The sequence below is a fragment of the Petromyzon marinus genome, unplaced genomic scaffold, assembly GCF_048934315.1.
Source record: "Petromyzon marinus isolate PM22_M1 ecotype Great Lakes invasive population unplaced genomic scaffold, UKy_Petmar_22M1.pri1.0 PM_G_Scaffold_98, whole genome shotgun sequence".
Taxonomy (NCBI): Eukaryota; Metazoa; Chordata; class Hyperoartia; order Petromyzontiformes; family Petromyzontidae; genus Petromyzon; species Petromyzon marinus.
In genome coordinates this window covers 192,139-219,586 of record NW_027423055.1, presented here as the reverse complement: position 1 = coordinate 219,586, position 27,448 = coordinate 192,139, and the positions used below count along the sequence as shown (strand labels likewise).

Below are 27,448 nucleotides of genomic sequence, written 5' to 3'. Positions count from 1 at the left end.
TTGGTCACTGTGTAGTAGTGTGGGGAGTGGTGGTCCAGTGGTTAGGTCACTGTGTGTAGTAGTGTGGGGAGTGGTGGTGCAGTGGTTAGGTCACTGTGTGTAGTAGTATGGGGAGTGGTGGTGCAGTGGTTAGGTCACTGTGGGGAGTGGTGGTGCAGTGGTTAGGTCACTGTGTGTAGTAGTGTGGGGAGTGGTGGTGCAGTGGTTAGGTCACTGTGTGTAGTAGTGTGGGGAGTGGTGGTGGTGGTACAAGGCAACACCCGCGGGGTTGACGGATCACGGCTCGACCCCCGTCTGGACGACCCCTTCTAGGCGCGCCCTCGTCGCTGGCGCTCGCCTGGCCGCCCGCGGCTGTGGAGACGCCGCAGCAGCAGCAGCAGCAGCGCCGCCACCGTCGCTGCTTCTCCTTCAGCCGCTACGGCGACGCGGAGGAGGAGGAGGAGGCGGTGGGGGGGCTGTCGGCGGCCGGAGGCACCGTGGTTTGTGACGGTGTCGGCAGCGGTGGCGGCGAGGAGGAGGAGGTGGAGGAGGAGGAGGGGGAGGAGGAGGGGGAGGAGGAGGGGGAGGAGGAGGAGGGGGAGGAGGGGGAGGAGGGGGAGGAGGAGGAGGGGGAGAGTCGTCGCGGGTTCTGCTACGCGGCGTGGCGCAACGTGTCGGGCGACATCCTGCTGGAGCGTCAGGGCTGCTGGGTCCACGACTGCCGTGGAAGGTGAGGAGGCAGACCGGTCAGACCAGCACACAGCAGCCCCCTCCTCCTCCCCACCATCTCCTCCCCCCCACCTCCTCCCCACCATCTCCCCTTCTCCTCCTCCTCCTCCTCCCCACCATCTCCTCACCTTCATCTCCTCCTCCCACCCATCACCTCCTCCTCCCCCCCCACCTCCTGCTCCCTCGTCCCCCTCACGGTTTCCCACTGTGACCAGGAGCAAGTGCGTGGAGTCCAGTAGCAACCCGTTCGTCTACTTCTGCTGCTGTGACAGGGACCTCTGTAACATCGACTTCGCCCTACGGCCCAGGGCCCACGGTCAGTTTCGAGCCGGGAGAGACGCTGGAGATGGTTCGTGAGGCCGGGAGAGTTGATGCCATTCAAGCTCTCTCTCTCTCTCTCGCTCTCTCTCTCTCGCTCTCTCTCTCGCTCTCTCTCTCTCGCTCTCTCTCGCTCTCTCTCTCTCTTTTTACGATCAGAGGAAACAAGAAGATGCTCGGTGTAGTCGGCACTTTGCTCCGTTCATCATTTCGTTTTTTTTTGTTTTGTTTTAATGCTTTGCTTTATGTAAACCCCCCCCCCCCCCTTTTAAATGAAAGACCCAACAATATATATTTTTTTCTTCCCTCCTTTCCCCTTCCCTCTCTCTCTACCCCCCTCTCTGCCCCCCCTTTCTCTCTACCCCCCTCTCTGCCCCCCTTTCTCTCTACCCCCCTCTCTGCCCCCCCTCTCTCTCTGCCCTCTCTCGTCCTACTCCATTTGGCTTTCTCTCGCGCTCTCTCTCTTTTCTTTATAACTATGACAAGTGCTGCATCTGCACGCAGCCCTTCCCACAGTCAAATGGCCTCCGACGGGTAGCTTAGATCTGCATGCAGAGCTCTCCGTCATCTGCCACCGAGCACACGGCCTCCTCCAGCGCCCACTGCTCCTTGAAGGCCGGCGCGGCGTGGGTCAGTCGCGCGTGGCGGAACTCCAGCCACACCCTGGCTCCGACCAGAGTGCGGAAGATGCCCAGGCTGCTGGCTGGACGTTGCCCCTCCAGGGCCACCTTCCTCGCCCTGTATATGGCGAGCTTGGCGTAGCCGAAGAGCACGTTGACCAGCCCCTGAAGATGTTGGGGTCCGTCGCCCTTCGGGTATCCAAAGATGAGGACCGTCGGGGAGAAGTGGAGGCTGAACCTTAGGAGGATGTTTCTCAGGACCTTGAACAGCGAGTCCAGGCTCTTGCACTCCATGTATTGGTGCACCACCATCTCCACTTTACCGCAGAACCGGCACTCCGGGGACGTGTCGGTGAAGCGCGCCAGGGAGACGTTGGTGGTGACGGTGCCATGGGCGATGCTCCAGCTGAGGTCGCCGATGCGGTTGTACGTCGGGCTGGAGTAGAGTTGCCTCTAGCGAGGCCTCTCCGGAGAGACGCAGGGCAGGGCTTTCCTCCAGGCATGGTCCTTGTGGCTCCTCAGGGTGTCCTGTTGGTGGAACCGGACCATGTAGGAGTAGAGCACCTTCCTCTTTACATTTGCGAAGGCCACCTCCGGTAGGTCTTCTAGCTGGCACAGGTTGTGATCCGCCTTCGTTTGTCGGCATTGATGATGCAGTGGCACGACTGAGAGCTCCGGTGGAGGGGGATCGAGAGGGGCCTCGTCATCCCCAACGCCGATGGGGGGCGTTCTCCCCGCTGCCGCTGAGAAGGCCCCCTTGGCTTCGGCCAGGATCCGGGCAGCCACCCGGAGCGGCTGCAGCCCTGTCTTTGCGGCCATGTCTGCTGGTCCGAGCCACCGGCCCCGTGTTTCAGGCTCCACCAGATCCCCCATCCTGGTGAGCCGTGCGTTGGCGAGGTGCCTCTCCATGCCAGGGGTGGTGGTGGTGGATGGCAGCTTTGTCTGTGGGTTCCTGAGGATCGGTTCGAAGACCAAATCCACGGCGGATCGCGGTTGGTTCAGCCTCCTGACGGCAAGGGAGCTCCATGTCTGCAGGACGCTTCTGTAGAAGGGTGGCAGCTGTCCCAGTGGGAGGCCCTGCAGGTCCATGTAGAATAGTTGTTTTGAGCACTGCAGACCCCCAGCTGTTTCAGGAGGAAGGAGGCCGTGATGCTCCAGGCCGGTGCAGGGGCGGCGTGCAGGAACTTTTGCGCCGCCTGCAGTCGGAAGGTGGCCAGCTGACTCCGCACGCACACCAGCCCGTGACCGCCCTCGTCCAGTGTCAGGGCCAGGACCCCAGCCGCGACCCGGTGTCCTCCACCCGACCAGAAGAAGTCGAGGACTCGCTTCTGAAGTGCGTTAACGAGGCTCATGGGGGGGTGCAGGGAGAAGAGTCGGTGCCACAGCATGGATGTCACCAGCTGGATCACCACCAACGTCTTTGTCCTGAAGGTGAGGAACTTGCACAAGCGACCCCAGGTGCCCAGCCGCTCCTTCACCTTCTCCTCCAGCTCGACCCAGTTCCTCTGCGGTGGTTCCTCCTCTGGTCCGAGGAACACTCCCAGGTGGTGCAGCGATGTTGTGCTCCAATTGATGGCTTTTGCCTTCTCGGGACACTCGGTCATGTCCCACGCTCCAACCAGCAGGCCGCTGCACTTTTGCCAGTTCATTTTTGATGAGGAGGCCTTCGAAAAGACCTCCTGGCACTCATGCAGCAGGGCGACATCAGCCAGGGAGCGCAGGATGAGGAGGACGTCGTCGGCGTATGCCGTCAGGACCAACTTGACGCTTGGTTCCCTCAGCACCAGGCCGCTGAGTCTCCGCCTTATGAGACTCAGGAAAGGCTCTAATGCCAGGGCATAAAGTTGGCCCGACAATGGGCATCCCTGTCTCACTCCTCGCTCGAATTTGACCGGGGCAGTGAGGGCACCGTTGATCTTGATCATGCACTCCGCCTTGGTGTAGAGTAGGCAGATCGTTCGGACAAAGGCATCCCCAAAACCCAAGGTCTTGAGGGTTCCCAGCAGGTACTTGTGGTCCACTCTGTCAAAAGCCTTTTCCTGGTCAAGAGCCAGAAACGCGACTGGGATGCCCAACCTCTGGGACACCGCGATGAGGTCCCTGACCAGGAAGATGCCGTCGTGGATGGTTCGTCCGGGGATGGTGTAGGACTGGTCCCCGTTTACGACTTGTGCAATCACCCCTTTCAGTCGCAGGGAGAGAGCCTTCGTCAATATTTTGTAGTCTGTGTTCAGGAGGGACACCGGACGCCAGTTTTGTAGGTGCCTCAGGTCTCCGTTCTTGGGAAGCAGAGTGAGCACCGCCCTCCTCCAAGACTGAGGCATCACCCCGGCGACTGAGGCTTCCTCCAGCACCTCTCTGTAGTCCTCCTGCAGGTATGGCCAAAAAGCGGCGTAAAACTCCCCTTTTAGCCTGTCTAACCCTGGGGATTTATTCGGGGCCAGTCCTCTTACAGCTGCGTCAAGGTCAGTCCTGGTGAGCTTTTGCTCTAGCAGCTCTTTCCCGTCTTCCCCCAGGGTGGGTAGACCACTCCATGCCTCCGCCTGGGCCGGTTCCGATGTTTCTTCAGGGGAGAACAGGTTGCCGTAGAAGTCTCTGATGATGGTCGACTTCTGCTGGAGTTCGTGCACCAGGACACCGTCACCATCAAAGAGGCACTCCATGGATTTGTGTCTCCCATTCTGCCTCCCGAGGGAGTAGAAAAGCAGGGATCCCGTGTCGAGGTCCGTGATGAGCTTCACCCGGGATCGCACAAACGCTCCCCTCGTCTGCTCCTCATGTAGCCCTTTGAGACGCTCCCTATTCTCCTCGTATTCTTGGAGAAGAGCAGGGTCGCTGTCTTCGGCGAGGCGACCCTCCAAATTGAGGACTCGGGCTTCCATGTCGGTGATGTCCACGTTCTTCAGTCTGGTGCTCCCCCAGGTGTATTGTTGGCACAACAGCCTGGTGTGCACTTTGCCCATATCTCACCACTGGGCCAGAGAGTCGGACTGCGTTTTGCTTTTTCGCCACTCTTCCCAGAAGTCCTCGAACATTTCTAAGAAGGTGCCATCCTCCAGCAGTGAGTTGTTAAAATGCCAGTGGGACGCGCCCTCACGGGCCCTCTCCAGCCTGACACGGAGCACGATGAGGTTGTGGTCCGTGAAGGGTGCCGCCCTGATGCCAGTCGTTATGGCGCACATCACAAAGCTCTTAGAGATGTAAAATCTGTCGAGCCTGGACTGCGTCACCGAGCCATCGCGCCTCGTCCTCGTGTACGTGAACTGGCGTTGGCCCGGGTGATGTATGCGCCACACATCCACCAAGGCGGCGTCCTCCAGGAGTCCCTGCATTTCCCTCTTAGGCCCTACTCCCCCCAGCTGCCCCCCCGAATGATCCAGGGCGCCAAGTGTGCAGTTGTGGTCGCCACCCACAATCACGCACTCGTCGTCCGGAATCCCGGCCAGGTGCCTCCTCAGGAGGTGCAGAAACGGGATCTTCTCCTTGTTGGTCACAGGCGCGTACATGTTCAGTAGGTGGGTGGTGACATCGCCCACCCTGACCGTTACCGCGAGCAGCCTTCCCTTCACCACTTGGGTGTGGATGATGAGCTCGGGATGAAACCCTTTAGCGAACAGGGTCGCGACTCCACAGGAGGTGTTGTCAAGGTGGCTGTAGAAGGAGTCCCCTCCCCACTCCTTCCTCCAGTCATCCTCGTCCTCGACCGTGAGATGCGTCTCCTGAATGAAGAAGACAGAGGCAGCCTGTTTCCTCGCAAGAGACATTGCGGAAAACCTCCGCACTGCCTCCCTGCACCCGTTCACGTTCAGGGAGCCGATGTACATAGGCATTGCTTATTCCTTTCCCCCGTGGCCTCCCACCTTATAATTTGTTTGCGGAAAAATGTCAGCTTTGCCCTCTCCTTGCCCTGGGACTCGAGTCTCTGCTTGGCAAGGAGTCTCTCTGCTTGAGTCACAGAGGCCTTTATTGCCTTGCTGTCCTTCCATCGAGCCAAGGCAATGTCTGCTCTGTCTTTCCTCATGTTGGTCTCGTCGAGGAATTTCCAGAGATCTTCCGAGGAGATCAGGGGAGTCTGAGGGTCAAGGAGTGTAGACCCCTGGTTGCTCTCGCTCCCCATGCTGAAGCAGTCGTCCCGATCTGAATCGATTTCCTCGGCGTCCGGCTCCGCTAGAAGGGCTGCAGCGGCTGAGCTGGCGCATGGCCCAGCAGCGTCCTCTCCCCCAGTGTCAGGGATGGCCTGGGATGGCTCCTGCTCAGGCTCTTCGGGTGGATGGCCCGGTGTCTCTTCCGCTGGTTTTGGATCAGCAGTGGGACGGGGACCTTCCTCCTCATTCCCATCCATTTCGTCCTTGCCCTTGGTGAGTGTCTCTCTGCCAACTTCTACCTCTTGGTCAAGGACTTCCTGTATAGCTGGTGGGGAGTGAGTCTCTATGACAACAGTAGGCGGGTCGATTTCCGTGGTGATGTCGCCTTCATCGTCGACGGTCTCCTGCTGTAGAAACCCTTCCCCAGACGCACGCTGCTTCTTCCTCTTGGCGGGTTTCTTCCTCGCCGCCCACGCGTCACTCGGCGTGGCATCCGGGAAGGCAAAAACCGCGTCTTCGGCGTCTGGCAGCTGTTCTGCTTCCTCCCCTGGTGTGGGGGGTTTCACCGCTTCTTCCTGTTCGAGGTCTGGGAGGGGTTCCTCCTCTGAATTTGACCCTTGAGATCCGGGTCCTTCTGTATTCTTCCTCTTGCGATTTGTTCCTTGAGGCGGCGAAGTTGGGGCCACGACTTCAGGTGTAGGAGGATTCGTGGCTCGCGGGCCCGGTGTGGGCTGTTGGGGGGCTTGTTGCAATAGGGGCTCTTGCTGCTTTGCCCCCCTTGCTCTGCCTCCCTCCTCCCCGCTCTTTTCTCCGACCCTCGCCGTCGTTGGTTTAGGGCAATCCCTTCGTAAGTGCCCCTCTTCTTTGCAAAGATTGCATCTGATGCAATCTTTGGCATAAAACAGTCTATGGGCAATGCCTGCATTGACAATGACAAACGAGCCCTCTTCCTGCTGTCCGGTAGTCAGCAGGACGTGCACCTGCCTCTTGAAAGATAAAATGTGATTGAGAGCAGGATTTCTGCACCCCAGTGCCAGGGCACGTACTGGCACCACGATGGTGCCCAGCTTGGACACGTGTTCCAACACGGCCTTGTCGGGGATGTAGGGCGGCACGTTCCAAACGACTATTCGCGCCGCCACCGAAGCGATGGGTTCCAGCTGGACGTGGAGTCCCCCCACGGTCATCCCCTTCTCGACGGCCGCATCTGCCACCTTTTTCGTCGTCAGGAAGAAGACGGCTTTCCCGCTGACCTTCGAGGCGTGGGTGATGGTGGCTGGCGGGACGATGGCGGCCAGGGCCTCGACGTACGCCTCGATCGTGACGGAGCTCGAGGTGTAGCAGCGGATGCCGTTCTCGCGCAGCGGCAGTGGTCGCTGCGCGCTTGGGGGGGTTCGCTTTGGAGGAGAGGCCCTAGTGGGGGGCCTCGTGACTCCAGGCAGATTGGCAGCTGCGACCTTTGCGTAGGTGGCCATTTTATTCCTGCTGCCTTCAATTTCTACCTGACTGTGGTGCTGCGCTTCTGTACAGAGCTCCCCTTGAGAGAATGTAAACTGAGGATGAATAAAGAATCCTCGTTTAAGAAAATAATGAAAGGAAAAAAGAAAGGAAAGAGATATATTTATTCAATAAACTATTTTTATTGAATAAATTATGAAGCAGTAAATGAAAAAATAATTTGATAGTGATATCTAATTATAAATTTGCGTGTTAAATAAATTAATGTATTTTGCAAACAAATCTACTTTTTAGAAAAATGTGTTTATTAAATACATTCACTCATCGTTAAATAAATATAACTTAGAGTCCTTGCACACTCGTGGAGGCAAACAAAAAGCAGTGTTAAGGAATAATTAACTAATAGGTTGCTTTAGCCTCAAAGTAAACAATTGCTTGTGTGGCCTTAAATTGTGAGGCACCTTTGTCAAGGTTTGAAAGGGTCAAGGTGCCTCACTTCTGTAAACCAGCTTAAAAGACGCTACGAATCTTAACAACGTTCATTGAAGCTCTGTCGTCTCGACAGGTCTGTTCCTTTCACCTGAAGAAGGCCACTTGTGTTGTGGCCGAAACGTCGTGAGAATTTTATTGTGTTATTTTATTAATTTATTATTTTATTCTCATTCTACGTGACTTTACCGAAAGAACCAAAGAAGATGAACCCTTGCAGTCACAAAAGCTTTAAATCGAAATTTAAGATAGGAGAGTGGCCTCCTCGACGAGGGCATGGAAGTGGCGATGTTAATGTGAGAGATTAGCGTGATGTTATTGTAAAATCGAAGAGTGGTGCAATCCAAAGACATGCGTGCAAACCCAACGGGTGCAATCCAAAGGGCATGTGAGTATGTTAGTGCAATCCAAAGGCATGATAGTGCAATGCAAAGGACACGTGAGCATGAGAGTGCAATCTAAAGGACATGTGAGCATGAGAGTGCAATCAAAAGGACATGTGAGCATGAGATATCTAAGAGAGATGCATAGAGAGATACACACAGAGAGTCGGAAATAACAGCTGACATAGGCAGGTAGGATGGAAACATCACAGTCAGTTAAGACTGTACCTGGTTAATAACGTCCTTCCAATGATTGCTCAGTGTGTACCCATCTTCTTGGTTGGAGTTGTGTCTGTGTTTATGTATCTGGATGGCTTCATGAACAAATCTCTGAAGGTAGCCGGTAGGTTTGCAGAGTACCTCCGTCTTGGAAAAATCAATTTCGTGTGAACCCACAGCGTTAAAACAATGATCGGCAACGGCAGAGGTATTAGTCCTACCGTGTTTCAGATCTACCTTGTGTTCACGAACACAGTCCGAGACATGTCGTTTCGTTTCCCCAATGTCACTGTTGCCTCAACCATAACTCAGTTTGTAGACACCAGGGTATTGCATGTCAGGAATCACATCCCTTTCAGATGGGATTAAATCACTGATTTTGTGTACTGTGTTGAAATGAACCTGGATCTTGTGCTTGTTTAAGATTTTGGAAATCTATTTGGTAACCCCTGCTATGTACAGTAAAGTGATGGTCTTGGTTGGATCCTCAGAAGGTTGTCTCCGCATGGCTGGGGAGACAGCTTTGCAGATGTACGGTCCGAGTATCCATTCATCCTGAGGGCTTGGTGTACGTGCTCCAACTCACTGGCTAGGTGGTGCTGGTCGGAGATGCAACGGGCCCTATGGTGTAGTGTTTTGACGAGGGAATTCTTCTGGGCTGGATGGTGGTGGGAGTCAGGCTTTAGATAGGCATCCGTGTGGGTGGCTTTCCTGTAGACCGAATGTCCCAACAAGCCATCAGGTCTCTTCTCGATCAAAACATCCAGGAATGGTAGCTGATGACGTCGTGATTTATTTTATTTTATACCTACGTGACTTTGCCGAAAGAACCAAAGAGTATGGATTCCTGCAGTCACGAAAGCTTCAAATTCGATGGGAGCCTTTAACAATGGAGTCTATTGGAGCCTTTAACATTGAAGTCTATGGGAGCCTTTAACATTGAAGTCTATGGGAGCCTTTAACATTGAAGTCTATGGGAGCCTTTAACATTGAAGTTAATGGGAAACTTTAACATTGAAGTCTATGGGAGACTTTAACATTGAAGTCTATGGCAGCCTTTAACATTTAAGTATATGGGAGGATTTAACATTGAAGTCTATGGCAGCCTTTAACATTGCAGTCTATGGGAGCAGCCCCTGTGAGTGGCTTCACAGCTGAGCCTCCTGTTGCAGAGGGCACTCAGCAGCCTACGCCGGTGGCCAGGCCGGTGCCCACGCCGGTGGCCCTGCTGGCCGTCACGACGCTGCTGCTGCTCCTGCTGCTGCTGCTGCTCTCCGTGTGGATGTACCGGCGATGCCGCAAGCTGACGCACGCCACAACGCCTCCGCAGGTGGTGGTGGTACTATGTGTGCGTCTGTGTGTCTGTGTGTGTGTCTGTGTGTGTGTGTCTGTGTCTGGCAGAACAACCCCCTCCCTCCTCGTGGTGCCGGACGGGCAACGTCATGGGCAGTGCCGTGGGGGGAGGGCCAATTCCGATTGGCCTTTCCCCTCATTGCGTCTGTGGCCACCACAGCAGCTAAATGGGGGCTCTGGACGGGTGCGAGGGGCTGGTAACCCCTCCACCTTCAATAAATTACCACTAAACCATGTCTAAAATATCTAATGAATAAGCTTGTGCCGGAGGCCCCGGGGGGACAGGCGTCTTTGACGTCTCCTGGCCAAACCCCATTTGGCGGAGCCAGGAGATTGATTCTTTACCCTCGGGGCTCCTCCATAAACAACAAAAAGCCACTACGGATGGCCACGTGGAATGTTCGAACGCTCACTGCGGAGGAGAGGCTGCCACTCCTCTGTCGGGAGCTGGGCCGGTACCGTCTGGATCTCTGTGCCAATCAGGAGGTCCGGTGGACCAGCTATGGCTCCTGCCACTATGAGGAGTGGACAGTCCTCTACTCGGGGAGGAGACTACTAAACAACAGGGAGTGGCTCTTCTTCTGAACAAAAGAATGAAGGGGGCGTGGGAGCGTGGCGGTGATTTGTGGGAAGCTGTAAGCCCCAGGCTACTTTGGGCTCGCCTTCCCATCAACCGGAGGCGAGGAGTGGTGGTCAGGGTTACTTATGCCCCCACCGAAGACGAACATCCGTGGAGGGATGCTGGCAAGGTCGATGAGTCAGATGCCTTCTATGACCTCCTGTCATAGGTGCTGGCTAAAGTGGCCCCTCGGGATAGAGTCATCTTGTTGGGTCACTTTAATGCCCGAGTTGGTCATGATGCTGGCACCTGGTCTGGAGTGATTGGAAAGCATGGGCCAGATCAGCTCAATAACAACGGTAGGAGGCTGCTAGATTTTTGTGCAGCCCATGGGCTTTAAATTACCAACACGCTGTTCAGGCATCGGCGCATCCACACAACATCATGGACGCATGCCGGGTCCAAGCAAGAACATCTGCTGGACTACATAGTGACGGATCAGCGGATGTGGGTCCATGTCCTTGACACCAGGACCTACCGTGGAGCTGATCTGCCCTCTGACCATCGACTTGTCATCTGTAAGATGCGCCTGCCATTCTTCCACTCGGGTGGTGGGTATACACCCAGGACCCCATTCCAACCTAAGGTGGCCTGGTCTCAGCTAGCTGATGAAAGTTGCAAGCAAGAATTTAATCATCACTTGCGGCTGGGGTTAGCATCGTCCCCCACTCCTCCAGATGTCTAGGGTACATGGGTGAGGTTTAGGATTGTGACTGCGGTCCAGACCTCCCAGAAACCCTGGCTGACAGAGGAGGTGTTCAGGATAGTTGAGATAAAGCGACAGGCCCACTCGAATTGTCTACAGCATCCCACGTCAGAGAATGAGGAGGCTTACCGTAGCCTTCGCTCAGAGGTTCGGAGAGCCGTGAGGCGCTAAAAGGATGGGTGGTGGTCGCGGGTTGCTGTGGAGATGGAGTCTGCCTCAATGGCCCGCGATCACAAATCCCTATTTAACTCCATCAAAAAAGTAACCTGCAGCGCCATACCTATTACCATCATTAGGGGGAAAAACGGGGATCCAATCTCCGACCCCCACGAACAGGTTTGCAGATTTGCTGAGCATTTCTGTGAAGTCCTGGGGGAAGGGAAATCCCTCGACATGGGGATGAGCCTGCAGAGGCTGCGGTGCCCCAAATATTTTAAGAAGTCACCCCTTGTGAGTGGTTGGCTGAGGTGCCATCTGTTGAGGAAGTACTAAAAGTGATCCAGAGTCTGAGACCAGGAAAGGCACCGGGCAGAGATGATCTCCCAATCCACAGTCATTCCCTCCCTTCTCTACGCTTTAGAAACGTGACCCCCCCAAATGGAACATCTTCGCCAGTTAGAAACATTTTGGCTGGCCTTCCTACGATCCATCCTGGGTTTAACCAGGCTGGATTGTGTGAGGAGCTCACAAATCCTTGAAAGATTTGGACAAAGTCCCATCGGTGAGCTCCTACGGCAGGCAAGGCTGCGTTGGCTGTGCCATGTAGCCCGAATGCCCAGCCACTGCATGCCTAAACAGCTTTTGTTCAGCCGGATCGAGAGGGATAAATGGGCGCGGCACGGGCTAGAGAAGAGATGGAGTGATGTGGTACAAGAGGATGTGGAGCTGAGTGGATTTGCCGATGACTGGTACCAGCGGTGTCAAGATCGGCCTCTGTGGAGGAGGCTCGTGAAGGACGCTGCTGGGCAGTTGGAGGCAGTCGCCCTCCAACAACAACGGAGGGCGGAGGAGTGACGCTCACAACAATGAGCGGAGCGCTGTGTGGCTAAGGCACAGCAGGTTGGCACAGTAAGGGGCACAGGTGGTGCATCAGCCAGTCATCTCAGTCATCTCAGTCAGTCGACCCGTGGCACCTGCTGGGTCTGCCCCGTGACCTCCTGCCAGCGGGCGTTCGACACTTCTAGTGGCCTCAAGGTGCACATAACCTGGCACAAGCATCGTGGTGATGTCACCGCCACTTAGTGGCGAATGGCGGTTGTTGTTGTGTCTGTGTGTGTGTGTGTCTGTGGGGAGCGGCAGTGTAGTGGTTAGCGCGCTGCGCTATGAACCTGGCGACCCGAGTTCGATTCCCGCTCACGGCCAACACCGCGTGGATTATCTGAACCGGTCCTGGGCCTCCCCTAGATCGACTAAGCCTGAAATGAGTACCCGGTGCGATGTGTGAGCATTGCCATCGGGGTGACAACGGCGGCCGGGCATGGTGCTGGGCAACTCCCCCTCCAGAAAAGAGAATTGTTTTGAGTCAAATAAAAACGTTGTTTCGTTAAAACAACCACCACCCGACACGGCCAATCAGTAAGGTTAGTGTCACGTAAACAAGACGTGGCCAATTCATTACTAGTATATAGTGTAGTGCAGAGTGTCATGTATAGTAGTGTATAGTGTAGTGTATAATAGTGTAGTGTATAATAGTGTATAGTGTAGCGTATAGTTGTGTAGTGGACAGTGTAGTGCATAGTAGTGTATAGTGTAGTGGTGTATAGTGAAGTGGTGGATAGTGTAGTGTATAGTGTAGTCTGGAATATAGTGCAGTGTATCGTGTAAACTTGAGTGTATAGTGCAGTGTATAGTATGGTAGTGTATAGTGTTGTATATCTTGTGTATAGTGTAGTGTATGGTGTAGTGTATGGTGTAGTGTATAGTGTAGTGCATAGTGTAGTGTATAGTAGTGTATGGTGTAGTGTATAGTAGTGTAGTGTATAGTAGTGTAGTGAATGGTGTAGTGTATAGTGTAGTGTATAGTGTAGTGTATAATGTAGTGTAAAGTGTAGTGTATAGTAGTGTATAGTGTAGTCACTTGCCCTGCCGGTCTGTCGAGGCTACGCGACGGGGGGTCTCTGCCGTTAACGGCAGCAAGGGTGGCTGACGGTCCACTTCGCCAACAGGAGGCGGTGAGCCTGACGGCGCTGCTGCTGCGGCCGGTGCGCCTGCTGGAGTTTAGGGGCGGCGGTCGCTTCGGCTGCGTCTGGCGCGCTCAGCTCCTGTCTGAAATCGTTGCGGTGAAGATTGTCCAGCCCGTGGTGAGACCCCACACACACACACACAGACCCTACACGACACGTGTTTCTACAGACTGGCGGAGGCCCACAGAGACCTACAGTGACCCATAGAGACCCAAAGAGACCCACACTCAGAGAGACCCACAGGGACCCACAGAGACCCACAGCAACCCACAGAAACCCACAGTGACCCATAGAGACCTACAATGACCCATAGAGACCCATAGAGACCCATACTCAGAGAGACCCACAGCGACCCACAGCAACCCACAGAGACCCACAGCAACCCACAGAGACCTACAGTGACCCATAGAGACCCAAAGAGACCCATACTCAGAGAGACCCACAGCGACCCACAGAGACCCACAGCAACCCACAGAGACCCACAGTGACCCATAGAGACCCATAGAGACTCACAGCAACCCACAGAGACCCACAGAGACCCACAGTGGACCCATAGAGACCCATACTCAGAGAGACCCATAAACACCCACAGAGACCCATACTCATAGAGACTTAACAGCAACCAACAGAGACCCATCGAGACCCATAGAGACCCACAGCAACCCACAGAGACCCACAGCAACCCACAGAAACCCACAGTGACCCATAGAGACCCATAGAGACTCACAGCAACCCACAGAGACGACCCTTAGAGACCCACAGTGACCCATAGAGACCCACAGAGACCCATACTCAGAGATTCACAGAAACCCAGAGACCCACAGAAACGCACTGCGTGTGTCTGCGTGTGTTTCCATGCGTCTCCATATGTCTCCATTTCTCCGCGTGTCTCCCGTGTGTCTGCGTGTGTCTGCGGATCTCGCCACGTGTGTCACCCCACGTCTCCGCGTGCATTTCTGCTTCCCCCCGCGAGACTTCTGCGCCTCTGGACGTGACCTCGGACTGGGTAACTTCACGCGTTTGCTCCCTCCTCCTCTTCTCCCCGCCGTCGTCATCGGCATTGTCTTCGTCCGAGACGCTCAGCAGAACCAACGGCTGTGGCAGAACGAGGTGGATATTTTCGGCACGCCCGGCCTGAGTCACCGCAACCTGCTGGAGTTCATCGGCGCGGAGAGGCGGGAAGGGAACGCCGAAGCCGAGCTGTGGATCATCACCGCCTTCCACGAGCGGGTTCATAGACTCACTCACCATGCAGAGACTCATAGACTACTCACGTAGAGACTCATAGACTACTCACACAAACACACACGCACAAAAACACACATGTAGTGCGTTTAACCGAGGTGCACACTTGATCTTGGAGGCAACATGTTTATTACCACAGGTTAACATTCACAGGATAATGACTTAGGATGGTGACCACCACAGATGACTATATACTTAGGATGGTGACCACCACAGCTGACTATATACTTAGGGTGGTGACCACCACAGCTGACTATATACTTAGGATGGTGACCACCACAGCTGACTATATACTTAGGATGGTGACCACCACAGATGACTATATACTTAGGATGGTGACCACCACATATGACTATATACTTAGGGTGGTGACCACCACGGATGACTATATACTTAGGATGGTGACCACCACAGATGACTATATACTTAGGGTGGTGATCACCACAGATGACTATATACTTAGGATGGTGACCACCACAGATGACTATATACTTAGGATGGTGATCACCACAGATGACTATATACTTAGGATGGTGATCACCACAGATGACTATATACTTAGGATGGTGACCACCACAGCTGACTATATACTTAGGATGGTGACCACCACAGCTGACTATATACTTAGGATGGTGATCACCACAGATGACTATATACTTAGGGTGGTGACCACCATGGCTGAATATATACTTAGGGTGGTGACCACCACGGCTGACTATCTACACCAGGGGTCGAGAACCTATGGCTCGCGAGCCAGATGTGGCTCTTTTGATGATTGCATATGGCTCGCAGATAAAACAAAATATTCTCACTTGTTTTAATCCATCCATCGATTTTTCACTGCGCATGTCCTGTTCAGGGCTGCAGGAGCAATTGTCCATTATTTTAATTGGATGATACTGGCCTACGTTTGCCGTTGCTGGGTAAAACAGGTAAACGCCCCCTTTTGAATCAGTCTGAGACTGCATCTGCTCGGTCATTAGTTCAAAGCTAACCCTTCGACGAAGAAGATGGCGAAAAGAAAAAAAGACGACGAGTATCGTACATTTCAGGACGAATGGACCGAAGAATTCGCCTTTGTGGAGAGAGCGGGTTCTGCGGTGTGTCTAATTTGCAATGACAAAATTACATCGTTGAAACGGTCGAATGTAAAGCGGCACTTCGACACGCGCCACGCTACCTTTGCATCAAAATACCCTGCGGGAGACAGCAGAAAGAAAGCGTGCCAAGAGCTTCTGAGCAGGGTGCAAGCTAGCCAGCAGCAACTCCGCGTATGGACCCGGCAAGGTGACTATAATTCGGCTAGCTTTGCTGGTTCTTTAGCAATAGTGAGGAACGGAAAACCATTCACAGATGGCGAGTATGCTAAAACGTTCATGCTGGATGTAGCCAATGAACTTTTTGATGATCTTCCGAACAAAGACAAGATAATCAAACGGATACAAGACATGCCTCTGTCGGCAAGAACTGTTCATGATCGTACCATCGTGATGGCAAACAAAGTGGAGGAAACGCAAGTGAAGGACATAAATGCAGCGCCGTTCTTTTCTCTGGCTTTGGATGAGTCAACAGACGTGAGCCATTTGTCGCAGTTCAGCGTGATTGCAAGATATGCTGTTGGTGACACACTGCGCGAAGAAAGTCTTGCTGTTCTGCCATTAAAAGGGTCCACAAGAGGTGAGGATTTATTCAAGTCTTTCATGGAGTTTGCTCAAGAAAAAAGTCTACCTATGGATAAACTTCTCTCAGTGTGTACTGATGGTTCTCCGTGTATGGTGGGGAAAAACAAAGGATTTGTGGCGCTTCTCCGTGAACATGAAAATAGACCCATCCTAAGTTTCCATTGCATTATACACCAGGAGGCACTTTGTGCTCAGATGTGTGACAGGCAGTTTGGCGAAGTGATGTCGCTGGTCATTCGTGTGATCAACTTTATTGTTGCCCGAGCCTTAAATGATCGCCAGTTTAAAACACTGCTGGATGAAGTTGTAAATAACTATCCTGGTCTGCTTTTGCACAGCAATGTGCGTTGGTTGTCAAGAGGGAAGGTGCTTAGCCGTTTTGCGGCTTGCCTGAACGAAATCCGGACTTTCCTTGAAATGAAAGGCGTCGGGCATCCTGAGCTAGCCGACACCGAGTGGCTCCTCAAGTTTTACTATCTCGTAGATCTGACTGAACATCTGAACCAGCTCAACGTGAAAATGCAAGGCATTGGAAATACAGTGTTATCCCTTCAACAAGCTGTATTTGCTTTTGAAAACAAGCTGGAGCTTTTCATCACGGATCTTGAAACAGGTCGTTTACTACATTTTGAAAAACTGAGCCAATTTAAAGATGCATGCACAGCAAGTGAGCCCATTCAAAACCTTGATCTCCACCAGCTAGCTGGCTGCACATCCAGTCTCCTACAGTCCTTCAAAGCACGCTTTGGAGAATTTCGTGAGCACACTCGTCTTTTTAAGTTCATCACCCATCCAAACGAGTGTTCACTGAACACAGCCGACCTGAATTACATCCCTGGTGTCTCCGTCAGAGATTTTGAAGCAGAAGTGGCTGACCTGAAGGCCTCAGACATGTGGGTGAATAAGTTCAAGTCACTGAATGAAGATTTGGAAAGAATCACACGACAGAAAGCGGAGTTGGCGAGCAAGCACATGTGGACAGAAATGAAAAAACTCCAACCCGAAGACCAGCTGATTCTCAAAACTTGGAACGCGCTTCCTGTCACATACCACACACTGCAGCGTGTGAGTATTGCTGTATTGACCATGTTTGGATCTACGTATGCATGTGAGCAGTCATTCTCACATCTTAAAAACATCAAGTCCAACCTACGATCACGTTTAACGGATGAAAGCCTCAACGCTTGCATGAAGCTTAACCTCACCAAGTACCAACCCGACTACAAAGACATCAGCAAATCCATGCAGCACCAGAAGTCGCATTAATGGTGAGTGTTATAACAACATTATTTAAAAGAATAAATTCAGAGGCTTATTATACTGACATTTAGTTGAATTCACTTTTAAAATATATTATGTGGCTCTCACTGAAATAAATTTCCAAATTTTTTGCTTTCATGGCTCTCTTAGTCAAAAAGGTTCCCGACCCCTGATCTACACGCTGGACGGGATAATTACTGAGTCGGACCAGGACAGCGAACACGCTGCCTGGTCCACGCGCGCGAAGACCGGAGACCGAGGACCCAGGCTTGAAGATGGCGGATTGATTCCCAGAGACCGCCCAAATTTCAAAATTTCACTTTCCTCCGTCGAGACCGACCATAACAGCATTCAATTTGAAGAAATTAAAATCCCAATGCCTCCTTCCGATATCACCACAGAAGTCTTAAGCGTCCGTATCAAATCCCATCTCGGCCCACTCACTGTGATCAACGTCTACACCCCAACCGACCAGTTCTTGCCCTCGTAACTATCAGTTCAAGATAAATCGACTTTTACCAAACAACGACTCAATTTACACCATTGGAACCTCCTTTGCCAGTAGCAAAATATGATAATTGGTTTTTACCCTTATATCTGGCAACAAACTGACACCTTTTTTTTACAAGGAGTCATGTTTGCATTGACCACAATACCTGCGGTCCAACACCCATGTTAGACGAGGGCTCTAAGGAAAACTGTCTCGGGTGTGGACCAATCAATTTCAAGTACAGTGCCAATACATTATCAGAGTTCTGTGTTTTTTGTTTGCATTCTGACCGCAGGTATTGTGGTCAAAGCAAACGTGACTCCTTGTCAAAAATGTGTCAGGTTTGTTGCCAGATAAAAGGGTAAAATATCTTGAACGGCTCTCCCTATGGGGTACTCGGTGAAAATCAAACCAGAGTTCCATTATCTGGCCCTTCATCCTCACCAGATATCTCAATAGCATCAGGAAACCTCCTGTCGTCAATCGGCTGGTAAGTCTTTAGGGCCCTTGGATCCTTCTACCTACCAATTGTGTTGACCCTCAATGCCGCCAAGCCTTCACAAACTCCTGAACATCGCTTGTATTACAACTTTTAAAAAAACCAACTGGCCACTTTTTACTTCAGAATCAGAAGCATTATTCGCCGACAACATCAACCATATCCACACATCCGCACATAACTCTGAAAATATTTTCATAAGCATCATCGCAACCACCACCAATCACACCACCCCGGCGGGTTGCTACAACCAACGCCTCCCACTAGCAAAAACCCCCAAAATTCTAGGTGTAACCTTTGACACTATGTTTAGCTTCGCTCAACACGGCAGAAACGTCCATGCAAAGGTTAACAAACGAAATAACATCTTACGAGCCTTAGCCGGCACATCTTGGGGTCAACAAAAGGAGACTTTACTCCTAACCCACAAAGCCATTGGACGTCCCATCATCAATTACGCCAGTCCCATTTGGTGCCCAAACCACTCCTCTACAGGTTACCAAAAGCTCCAAACCTCAAAAAACCAGGCACTTCGCCTAGCTACAGGATGCCACCTCGTGGCGCCCATTGACCATCTCCACCAAGAAACCAAAGTTCTTCCGATTCAAGAACACTGCAAGCTTCTCACCGATCAATATCCGGCATCATGCCACTCGACAACGCATCCTTGCACAAAGCTACTCAGAGCCCCCCCCTGCACCTGCTAGGGAAATGAAATCCACCTTCCTTTACTTCAGCTCCACCAACGTGCAATAAATTTTAAACGCTCTTCCACCAAATAGCACCACCAAATCAATGTAGAACCACTTGTGCACCGCCACCACCGTGCACCGCCTGAACGCCTACAAGCCCCCAATGTCGTGCTAGGGGGTTGGCCCCCACCCATAGCAGACGATGAATAATCCCCAGACCCGGGCAACTCGCACAAGACCGGCTCGACTCCGTTCAGGTGACTGCTGCTCCGTGCTAGCCGAATACCAACATCGAATCGACCCAAACGTCCCAAACTGCTGCTGCCCTTTGTGCCAAGCAACGCCAGAAGACGTCTCCCATTTTCTCAGTTGCCCAAAACGCGGACCAAAAATTAGATCGATTGATCTCTGGCTAGACCCTTCCAAAGTGGCGATACAACGCCACCTATAAACAGAAAGTGCGAGGAAAAGAGCAACACACAGAGACTCATAGACTACTCACATAGAGACCCATAGACTACTCATCCAAAGACTTACACTACTACTACCACTGCAACCACCACTACTATAACCACTACCACTACTACCACCACTACTATAACCACTACTACTACTACCACCACCACTACCACCACCATCACCACCACTACTACCACTACTACCACCACCATCACCACTACCACCATTACCACTACTATCACCACTACAACCACTACTATCACCACCACCACCACTACCACCACCACTACTACCACCACCACTACCACCACCACCACTATCACCGCCATCACCACTATCACCACTACTGCCGCCACCACTACCACTACTATCACCACTACCACTACTATCACCACCACCACCACTATCACCACCATCACCACCATCACCACTACCACCACTGCCACCACCACTACCACTGCCATCACCACTACCACCACTGCCACCACCATTACCACTACTATCACCACCACTACCACCACCACTGCTGCTGCTCCCCTCTCATCACCCCAGGGCTCCCTGTCCGATCACCTCAAGTGCTCCACGTTGTCGTGGGCCGAGCTGTGCCACATTGGCGAGACGTTGGCATGCGGCCTCGCCCATCTGCACCACCACGTTCATGGAGGCAAGCCGGCCATCGCCCATCGGTATGTCAGTAGCAGGCCACCCACGGATCACCGTGGGTGGCGGAGTGGGTGGGGGGGGGGGGCCCTGCCAACCTTGGGTTCAGACTCCGCTTGCTGCTCACGCTGCTCTCTCTGACCCTTCGACCGCTCGAACGCGATGAGAGAAAACTAAAAACTAATCTAATCTTGAAACTCTTTTTGTTATTATATCACCCCAATACCCCCACCCCCCCCCCCCCGTCCATCTCTACCCACAGCGACTTGAAGAGCAACAACGTGCTGCTGAGGAGCGATCTGTCGGCCGTCATCGCCGACTTCGGCCTGGCGCTCAAACTCCAGCCGGGCCGCCCGCTCGGCGACATCCCGCGGGTAAACGCCGTCGCCGCTTGCTCGTCGGAGACGCCGAGCGTCGGACGCCGCCGCCGTTCGTTACCCGCCAAGAGACCGGAGAGCGTCGCGCCGAACGTGAAACCCGAGCGTCGCGCCCTGCAGGTCGGCACTCTCTGCTACATGGCCCCCGAGCTGCTGGAGGGCGCCGTCTGCTTGCGGCGCGACGCCTTCCTTCGCATCGACGTCTACGCCCTGGGGCTGGTTCTGTGGGAGATCGCCACACGCTGCACGGCCGGTGGCGGTGAGTGGCGGTGGCGGAGGCAGCGTGGCCCCGGGGGAGACAAAGGCCGCCGGGGCGTGATGCTGGCCGACCCCGCCCACCCCGATACCACGGTGCCGACACCACGTGATGTGTGTGGGGGGGATCTATGTGTGGGTGTGTCTGTGCGTGTGTCTGTGTGTGGGTCTGTGCGTGTGTCTGTGTGTCGGTCTGTGCGTGTGTCTGTGCGTGTGTCTGTGCGTGTGTCTGTGCGTGTGTCTGTGTGTGGGTCTGTGCGTGTGTCTGTGTGTGTGGTGTGTGTGTGTATCTTTTTCTGTGTCTGTGTGTGTATGTGTCTGTGCGTGTGTCTGTGCGTGTGTCTGTGTGTGGGTCTGTGTGTGTGTGTTTCTGTGTGTGTCTGTGTGTGTGTGTCTGTGCGTGTGTCTGTGTGTGTGTGGTGTGTGCGTGTGTCTGTGTGTGTGTGGTGTGTGCGTGTGTCTGTGTGTGTGTCTGTGCGTGTGTCTGTGCGTGTGTCTTTGTGTGTGTGTGTTTCTGTGTGTCTGTGTGTGTGTGTAATACCATCATTAAGGGAAAGAACGGTGATCCAATCTCTGACCCCCAGGAACAGGTTTGCAGATTTGTTGAGCATTTCTGTGAGGTCCTAGGGGAGGGGAAATCCCTCACCCAGGAAAAGAACATGGGACAAAGTGGGGATGACCCTGGCGAGGCTGCGGTGCCTCAAATATTGGAGGAAGAAGTCACCCCCTGTGAGTGGCTGGCTGAGGTGCCATCTGTTGCGGAAGTACTGAAGGCGATCCAGAGTCTGAGACCAGGAAAGGAACCGGGCAGAGATGATCTCCCAAGCGAAATGCTGAGGGAGGGTGGCGTTTGTGCACAAACTGCCCTACATGACATCATAACAACAGTCTGGACCACTGGATGGGTTCCGCAGGATTGGAAGGATGCTCTGGTGGTCCCCCTCTTTAAGAAGGCGGACCACACAGACTGGAACAACTACAGGGGCATCTCACTCCTCAGTGTGCCGGGAAAGGTCCTGGCAAGGATTATTCGACATCGCCTTGCCAGGCACGCTGAGGAGAGGCTTGCGGAGCCCCAATGCGGTTTCAGGAAAGGGCGGTCCTGCACTGATGCCATATTTTACGTCTGTCTGCTACAGCAGAGGTGTAGGGAATTCCAACAAGACCTACATCTCTGCTTTATTGACCTGGTCAAGGCCTATGATACCATCAGTAGGCCTGGGCTCTGGGTTGTTCTTCGTGCTTTTGGAGTACCTGACCCTCTGCTCACAATCATTAAGGACCTTCATGATGATGAGCGGGCCCGGGTAAAACTACGTGGCTGGGAGTCGGAGCCATTCGCTGTACACCTTGGGGTGCGACAGGGATGTCCTCTGGCTCCCACATAATTTAACATCTATTTTGACCACGTAGTTCATGAGCCCTTCAATAGCTGTACCGGTGGAATTTCCATCGGGTACAGATATAATGGGAGGCTGATCGATGCCCGGGTGCGGTCAAGGGATGGCTCCCTATTGCTCAACAATGTTACGTATGCCGACGATCTGGTGATAGTTGCTCACTCAGAGGAGGAGTTGGAGGCGCTGCTGCTGAACCTGGAGCTTGCCACTAAGAGGTAGGACCTTACCATCAGCCCCACCAAAACTAAGCACCTGCCTGGGTATTTTGTACCATCGGTCAATCCACCCCCACAACTCCCAATTGGTGACGGGGCAGTTGTGGAGAGAGTGGAGAGTTTCTCAAACCTGGGCAGTGTGCTCATGACCGGCTCCGGTTTAACAGCAGAGGTCTCACTCCGAATCAGTCGAGCGGCAATATCTTTTCATCGGTTGCGTAACGCTGTATGGAGCTACCTGGTCTCTCACTCCGCATCTCCAGGTCTTCTCGGCCACGGTCATTCCCTCCCTTCTCTACGCTTGCGAAACGTGGACCCCCCGGTTATAAACTTTTAGGGTGGCCTGCCTACGATCCATCCTGGGTTTAACCAGGCTGGATTGTGTGAGGAGCTCACAAATCCTCGAAAGATCTGGACAAAGTCCCATCGGTGAGCTCCTACGGCAGGCAAGGCTGCGTTGGCTGGGCCATGTAGCCCGCATGCCCAGCCACCACATGCCGAAACAGTTTTTGTTCGGCCGGATCAAGGGGGCTAAACGGGCGCGGCATGGGCTACAGAAGAGATGGAGTGATGTGGTACAGGAGTACGTGGAGCTGAGTGGACTTGCCGATGACTGGTACCAGCGGTGTCAAGATCGGCCTCTGTGGAGGAGGCTCGTGAAGGACACTACTCGGCAGTTGGAGGTAGTCGCCCTCCAACAACAACGGAGGGCGGAGGAGCGACGCTCACAACAACGAGCGGAGCGCCGGGTGGCTAAAGCACAGCAGGTTGGCACAGTAGGGGGCACAGGTGGTGCATCAGCCAGTCATCTCAGTCATCTCAGTCAGTCGACCCGTGGCACCTGGGTCTGCCCCGTGACCTCCTGCTGGCGGGCATTCGATACTTCACGTGGCCTCAAGGTGCACATGGCCTGGCACAAGCGTCGTGGTGACGTCACCGCCACTTAGTGGCGAATGGCGGTTGTTGTTGTCTGTGTGTGTGTCTGTGTGTGTCTGTGTGTGTGTGTCTGTGTGTGTGTGTCTGTGTGTTGTGTCTGTGTTGTGGGGAGCGGTAGTGTAGCGGTTAGCGCGCTGCGCTATGAACCTGGCGACCCGGGTTCGATTCCTGCTCACGGCCAACACCAGTGACGATTATCTGAACCGGTCCCGGGCCTCCCCTAGGTCGACTCAGCCTCAAATGAGTACCTGGTGCGGTATGTAAACATTGCCACTAGGGAGACAAAGGCGGTCGGGCGTGGTGCTGGCCACCCACCCCCTCGTGTACCGTTCCGGCCTTCATAGGTGCTCGCTAACAGCACTTGCCCCTACAGTCTGTTAAGGCTATATGGGGGATCTTTGTCTTTGTTTTTTGTGTCTGTGTTGTGTGTCTGTGTGTGTTGTGTTTGTGTGTGTGTCTGTGTGTGTGTCTGTGTGTGTTGTGCCAGGCGTGCTGGGTGAGCACCGCGCTCCCTTTGAGGACGAGGTGGGTGAGTGCCCCACGCTGGATGAGCTCCAGCACATCGTGGTGCACGGCAATGGCCGCCCAGCGATCCAGGAGCCCTGGCTCAAGCACCCGGTCGACATCTCACTCAGTCACTCACTCAGTCTCTCACTCACTCACTCACTAGCTCACTCACTCAGTCACTCACTCAGTCACTCAGTCACTCACTCACTCAGTCACTCAGTCACTCAATCACTCAGTCACTCAGTCACTCAGTCAGTCACTCACTCAGTCACTCAGTCACTCAATCACTCAGTCACTCACTCACTCACTAGCTCACTCACTCAGTCACTCACTCAGTCACTCTCTCACTCACTCAGTCTCTCACTCACTCACTAGCTCACTCACTCACCTGCTTACTCACCTACTCGCTCACTCACTCACTCAGTTACTCAGTCACTCCCTCACTCACTCACCCACTCAGTCATTCACTCACTCGCTCACTCACTCGCTCACTCACTCAGTCACTCACTCACTCACCCACTCACTCAGTCACTCACTCACTGGCTCACTCACACACTCCCTCACTCACTCACTAACTCGCTCACTCAGTCACTCACTCACCCACTCACTCAGTCACTCACTCACTCTCTCATTCACTCCCTCACTCTCTCTCCTACTCACTCACTGGCTCACTCACACACTCCCTCACTCACTCATTCACTGACTGGCTCACTCACTCACTAACTCGCTCACTCACTCACTAACTCGCTCACTCACTCACTCACTAAATCGCTCACTAACTCGCTCACAATACTCACTTACTCTGTCATTCACTCCCTCACTCACTCTCTTACTCAGTCACTCACTCACTGACTGGCTCACTCATTCACTCCCTCACCCACTCACTCCCTCACTCACCCACTCACTCACTCAGTCACTCACTTGCTTACTCACTCACTCACTCAGTCACTCACTCACCCACTCACTCAGTCACTCACTCACCCTCCTACTCACTCGTTCACTCACTCAGTCACTCACTCACTAGTCACTCACTCGCTCACTCAGTCACTCACTTGCTTACTCACTCGCTCACTCACTCAGTCACTCAGTCACTCACTCGCTCACTCACTTCCTCACTCACTCAGTCACTCGCTCGCTCACCCACTCACTCACTGAGTCACTCACTTGCTTACTCACTCACTCACTCAGTCACTCACTCACCCACTCACTCACTCAGTCACTCACTCACTCACCCTCCTACTCACTCGTTCACTCACTCAGTCACTCACTCACTAGTCACTCACTCGCTCACTCAGTCACTCACTTGCTTACTCACTCGCTCACTCACTCAGTCACTCAGTCACTCACTCGCTCACTCACTTCCTCACTCACTCAGTCACTCGCTCGCTCACCCACTCACTCACTGAGTCACTCGCTCACTCACTCTTTCCCTCCCCTCCTCCCTCCCTCTATGTCGTCTCCCTTCTCTCTTAGCCTCCTCTGTCGCACCTCCTGGTCAATGTTCCTAGGGTGCAGCGGTGGCTATGAGATGTTGACTACCTCACCTGGTCTACAGGAGGCCGTGGGTTCGATCCAGACCCTGACGATGTCTGCTGCTGTATTTGGAGTTGCGTTTTAACCTCTGATGATGGTCACTCATCCAGCAGTGGATTGACCACGACTGATGTCACATTTACCATCGTCTCTCCCGGTCTGTCAATCGGTGATTGATTTTGATCTTTCGCTATCGGCGGTGGTGGCGTGGTGGTGGTAGCGGTGGTGGTGGCAGTGGTGGTGGCTTGGTGGTGGTGGCTTGGTGGTGGTGGTGGCAGTGGTGGTGGTGGTGGCAGTGGTGGTGGCTTGGTGGTGGTGGCTTGGTGGTGGTGGTGGCTTGGTGGTGGTGGTGGCTTGGTGGTGGTGGTGGCTTGGTGGTGGTGGTGGTAGCGGTGGTGGTGACGATGTTGGTGCGTGACTCCCAGGGACTGTCCCAGCTGTGTGTCACCATGGAGGAGTGCTGGGACAAGGACGCGGAGGCTCGCCTCTCGGCGCACTGCGTGGAGGAGCGTCTGGCGCAGCTGCGGACTGACCCGGGGCTGCCTGGTGGCAGCGGTGGCACCACAGCCGCCGCTCCACCCACCACCACCACCACTATCATCACCGCCCCTCCACCCACCACCACCACCACTATCGTCACTGCCCCTCCACCCACCACCACCACCACCACCGTCACCGCCCCTCCACCCACCACCACTATCGTCACTGCCCCTCCACCCACCGCCACCGTCACCACCGTCACCGCCCCTCCACCCACCGCCACCACCACCACTATTGTCACCGCCCCTCCACCCACCACCACCACTGCCCCTCCACCCACCACCGCCACCGTCACCGCCCCTCCACCCACCGCCACCACCACCACTATCGTCACCACCCCTCCACCCACCACCACCGCCACCGTCACCGCCCCTCCACCCACCACCACCACCGCCACCGTCACCGCCCCTCCACCCACCACCGGCACCGCCAGGCCCTTCTGCTCCGACCCCGGCGTCGTTGTCCGTCTCTCCACCCCGACACCCCCTTCACTCCTCCTCCTTGTCGCCCCCATCGAGGAGTCGAGCCTCTAGGCCGGGGCGGGCGCGGTGGGTAGGGGTGGGGGGGGTACCCCATGAGTTGGACGAATGACCATCAGCTTTGCTAGGCCTGACTGGACAGGCTTTTCACTAGGCCTGACTGGACAGGCTTCACTAGGCCTGACTGGACAGGCTTTACTACGCCTAACTGGACAGGCTGTTTTCACTAGGCCTGACTGGACAGGCTTTGCTAGGCCTGACTGGACAGGCTTTTCACTAGGCCTGACTGGACAGGCTTCACTAGGCCTGACTGGACAGACTTCACTAGGCCTGACTGGACAGGCTTTTTCACTAGGCCTGACTGGACAGGCTTCACTTGGCCTGACTGGACAGGCTTCACTAGGCCTGACTGGACAGGCTTCACTAGGCCTGACTGGACAGGCTTTGCTAGGCCTGGTTGGACAGGCTTCACTAGGCCTGACTGGACAGGCTTTTCACTAGGCCTGACTGGACAGGCTTCACTAGGCCTGACTGGACAGGCTTTTCACTAGGCCTGACTGGACAGGCTTCACTAGGCCTGACTGGGCAGGCTTTTATACTAGGCCTGACTGGACAGGCTTCACTAGGCCTGACTGGACAGGCTTTTTCACTAGGTCTGACTGGACAGGCTTCACTTGGCCTGACTGGACAGGCTTTTTCACTAGGCCTGACTGGACAGGCTTCACTTGGCCTGACTGGACAGGCTTCACTAGGCCTGACTGGACAGGCTTTACTACACCTGACTGGACAGGCTTCACTAGGCCTTACTAAACAGGCTTTACTAGCCATAATAGAGGTGTTTGGGTCTTTACTAGGCCTGACTGAACAGACTCCACTAGGCCTCACTGGTCAATCCACAGCTGGATGAGTGACCATCAACCTTTCCTATACTGTTAAAGTCCTAGCGTGTTTGTGTCTTGTGTTGTTTTTGTTGTAACGTTCTGACACCGTGCCCCCTACTGGACATCTGTGACACACCAAGAGCTTTACAGCTCTTCAGATTCCTCCGGTGTTAATAAAGACTGGCATCACTCTCAAA

At 53.9% G+C, this 27,448-nt stretch overlaps 1 protein-coding gene across 1 annotated transcript in view; it reads left to right on the top strand.

The window, feature by feature from the left end:
* Positions 1 to 27,448, top strand: part of LOC116957683 (activin receptor type-2B-like) — a 33,841-nt gene extending 6,393 nt beyond the window's left edge. The window contains exons 2-11 of the mRNA XM_076063277.1: positions 313 to 709; positions 924 to 1,024; positions 9,453 to 9,610; positions 13,124 to 13,258; positions 14,225 to 14,371; positions 20,021 to 20,154; positions 20,391 to 20,502; positions 20,626 to 20,764; positions 23,799 to 23,929; positions 25,777 to 27,448. Coding sequence (XP_075919392.1) covers positions 313 to 709; positions 924 to 1,024; positions 9,453 to 9,610; positions 13,124 to 13,258; positions 14,225 to 14,371; positions 20,021 to 20,154; positions 20,391 to 20,502; positions 20,626 to 20,764; positions 23,799 to 23,929; positions 25,777 to 26,424 — 2,102 coding nt within the window. The 3' untranslated portion in view covers positions 26,425 to 27,448. The remainder of the gene's footprint in view (positions 1 to 312; positions 710 to 923; positions 1,025 to 9,452; positions 9,611 to 13,123; positions 13,259 to 14,224; positions 14,372 to 20,020; positions 20,155 to 20,390; positions 20,503 to 20,625; positions 20,765 to 23,798; positions 23,930 to 25,776) is intronic.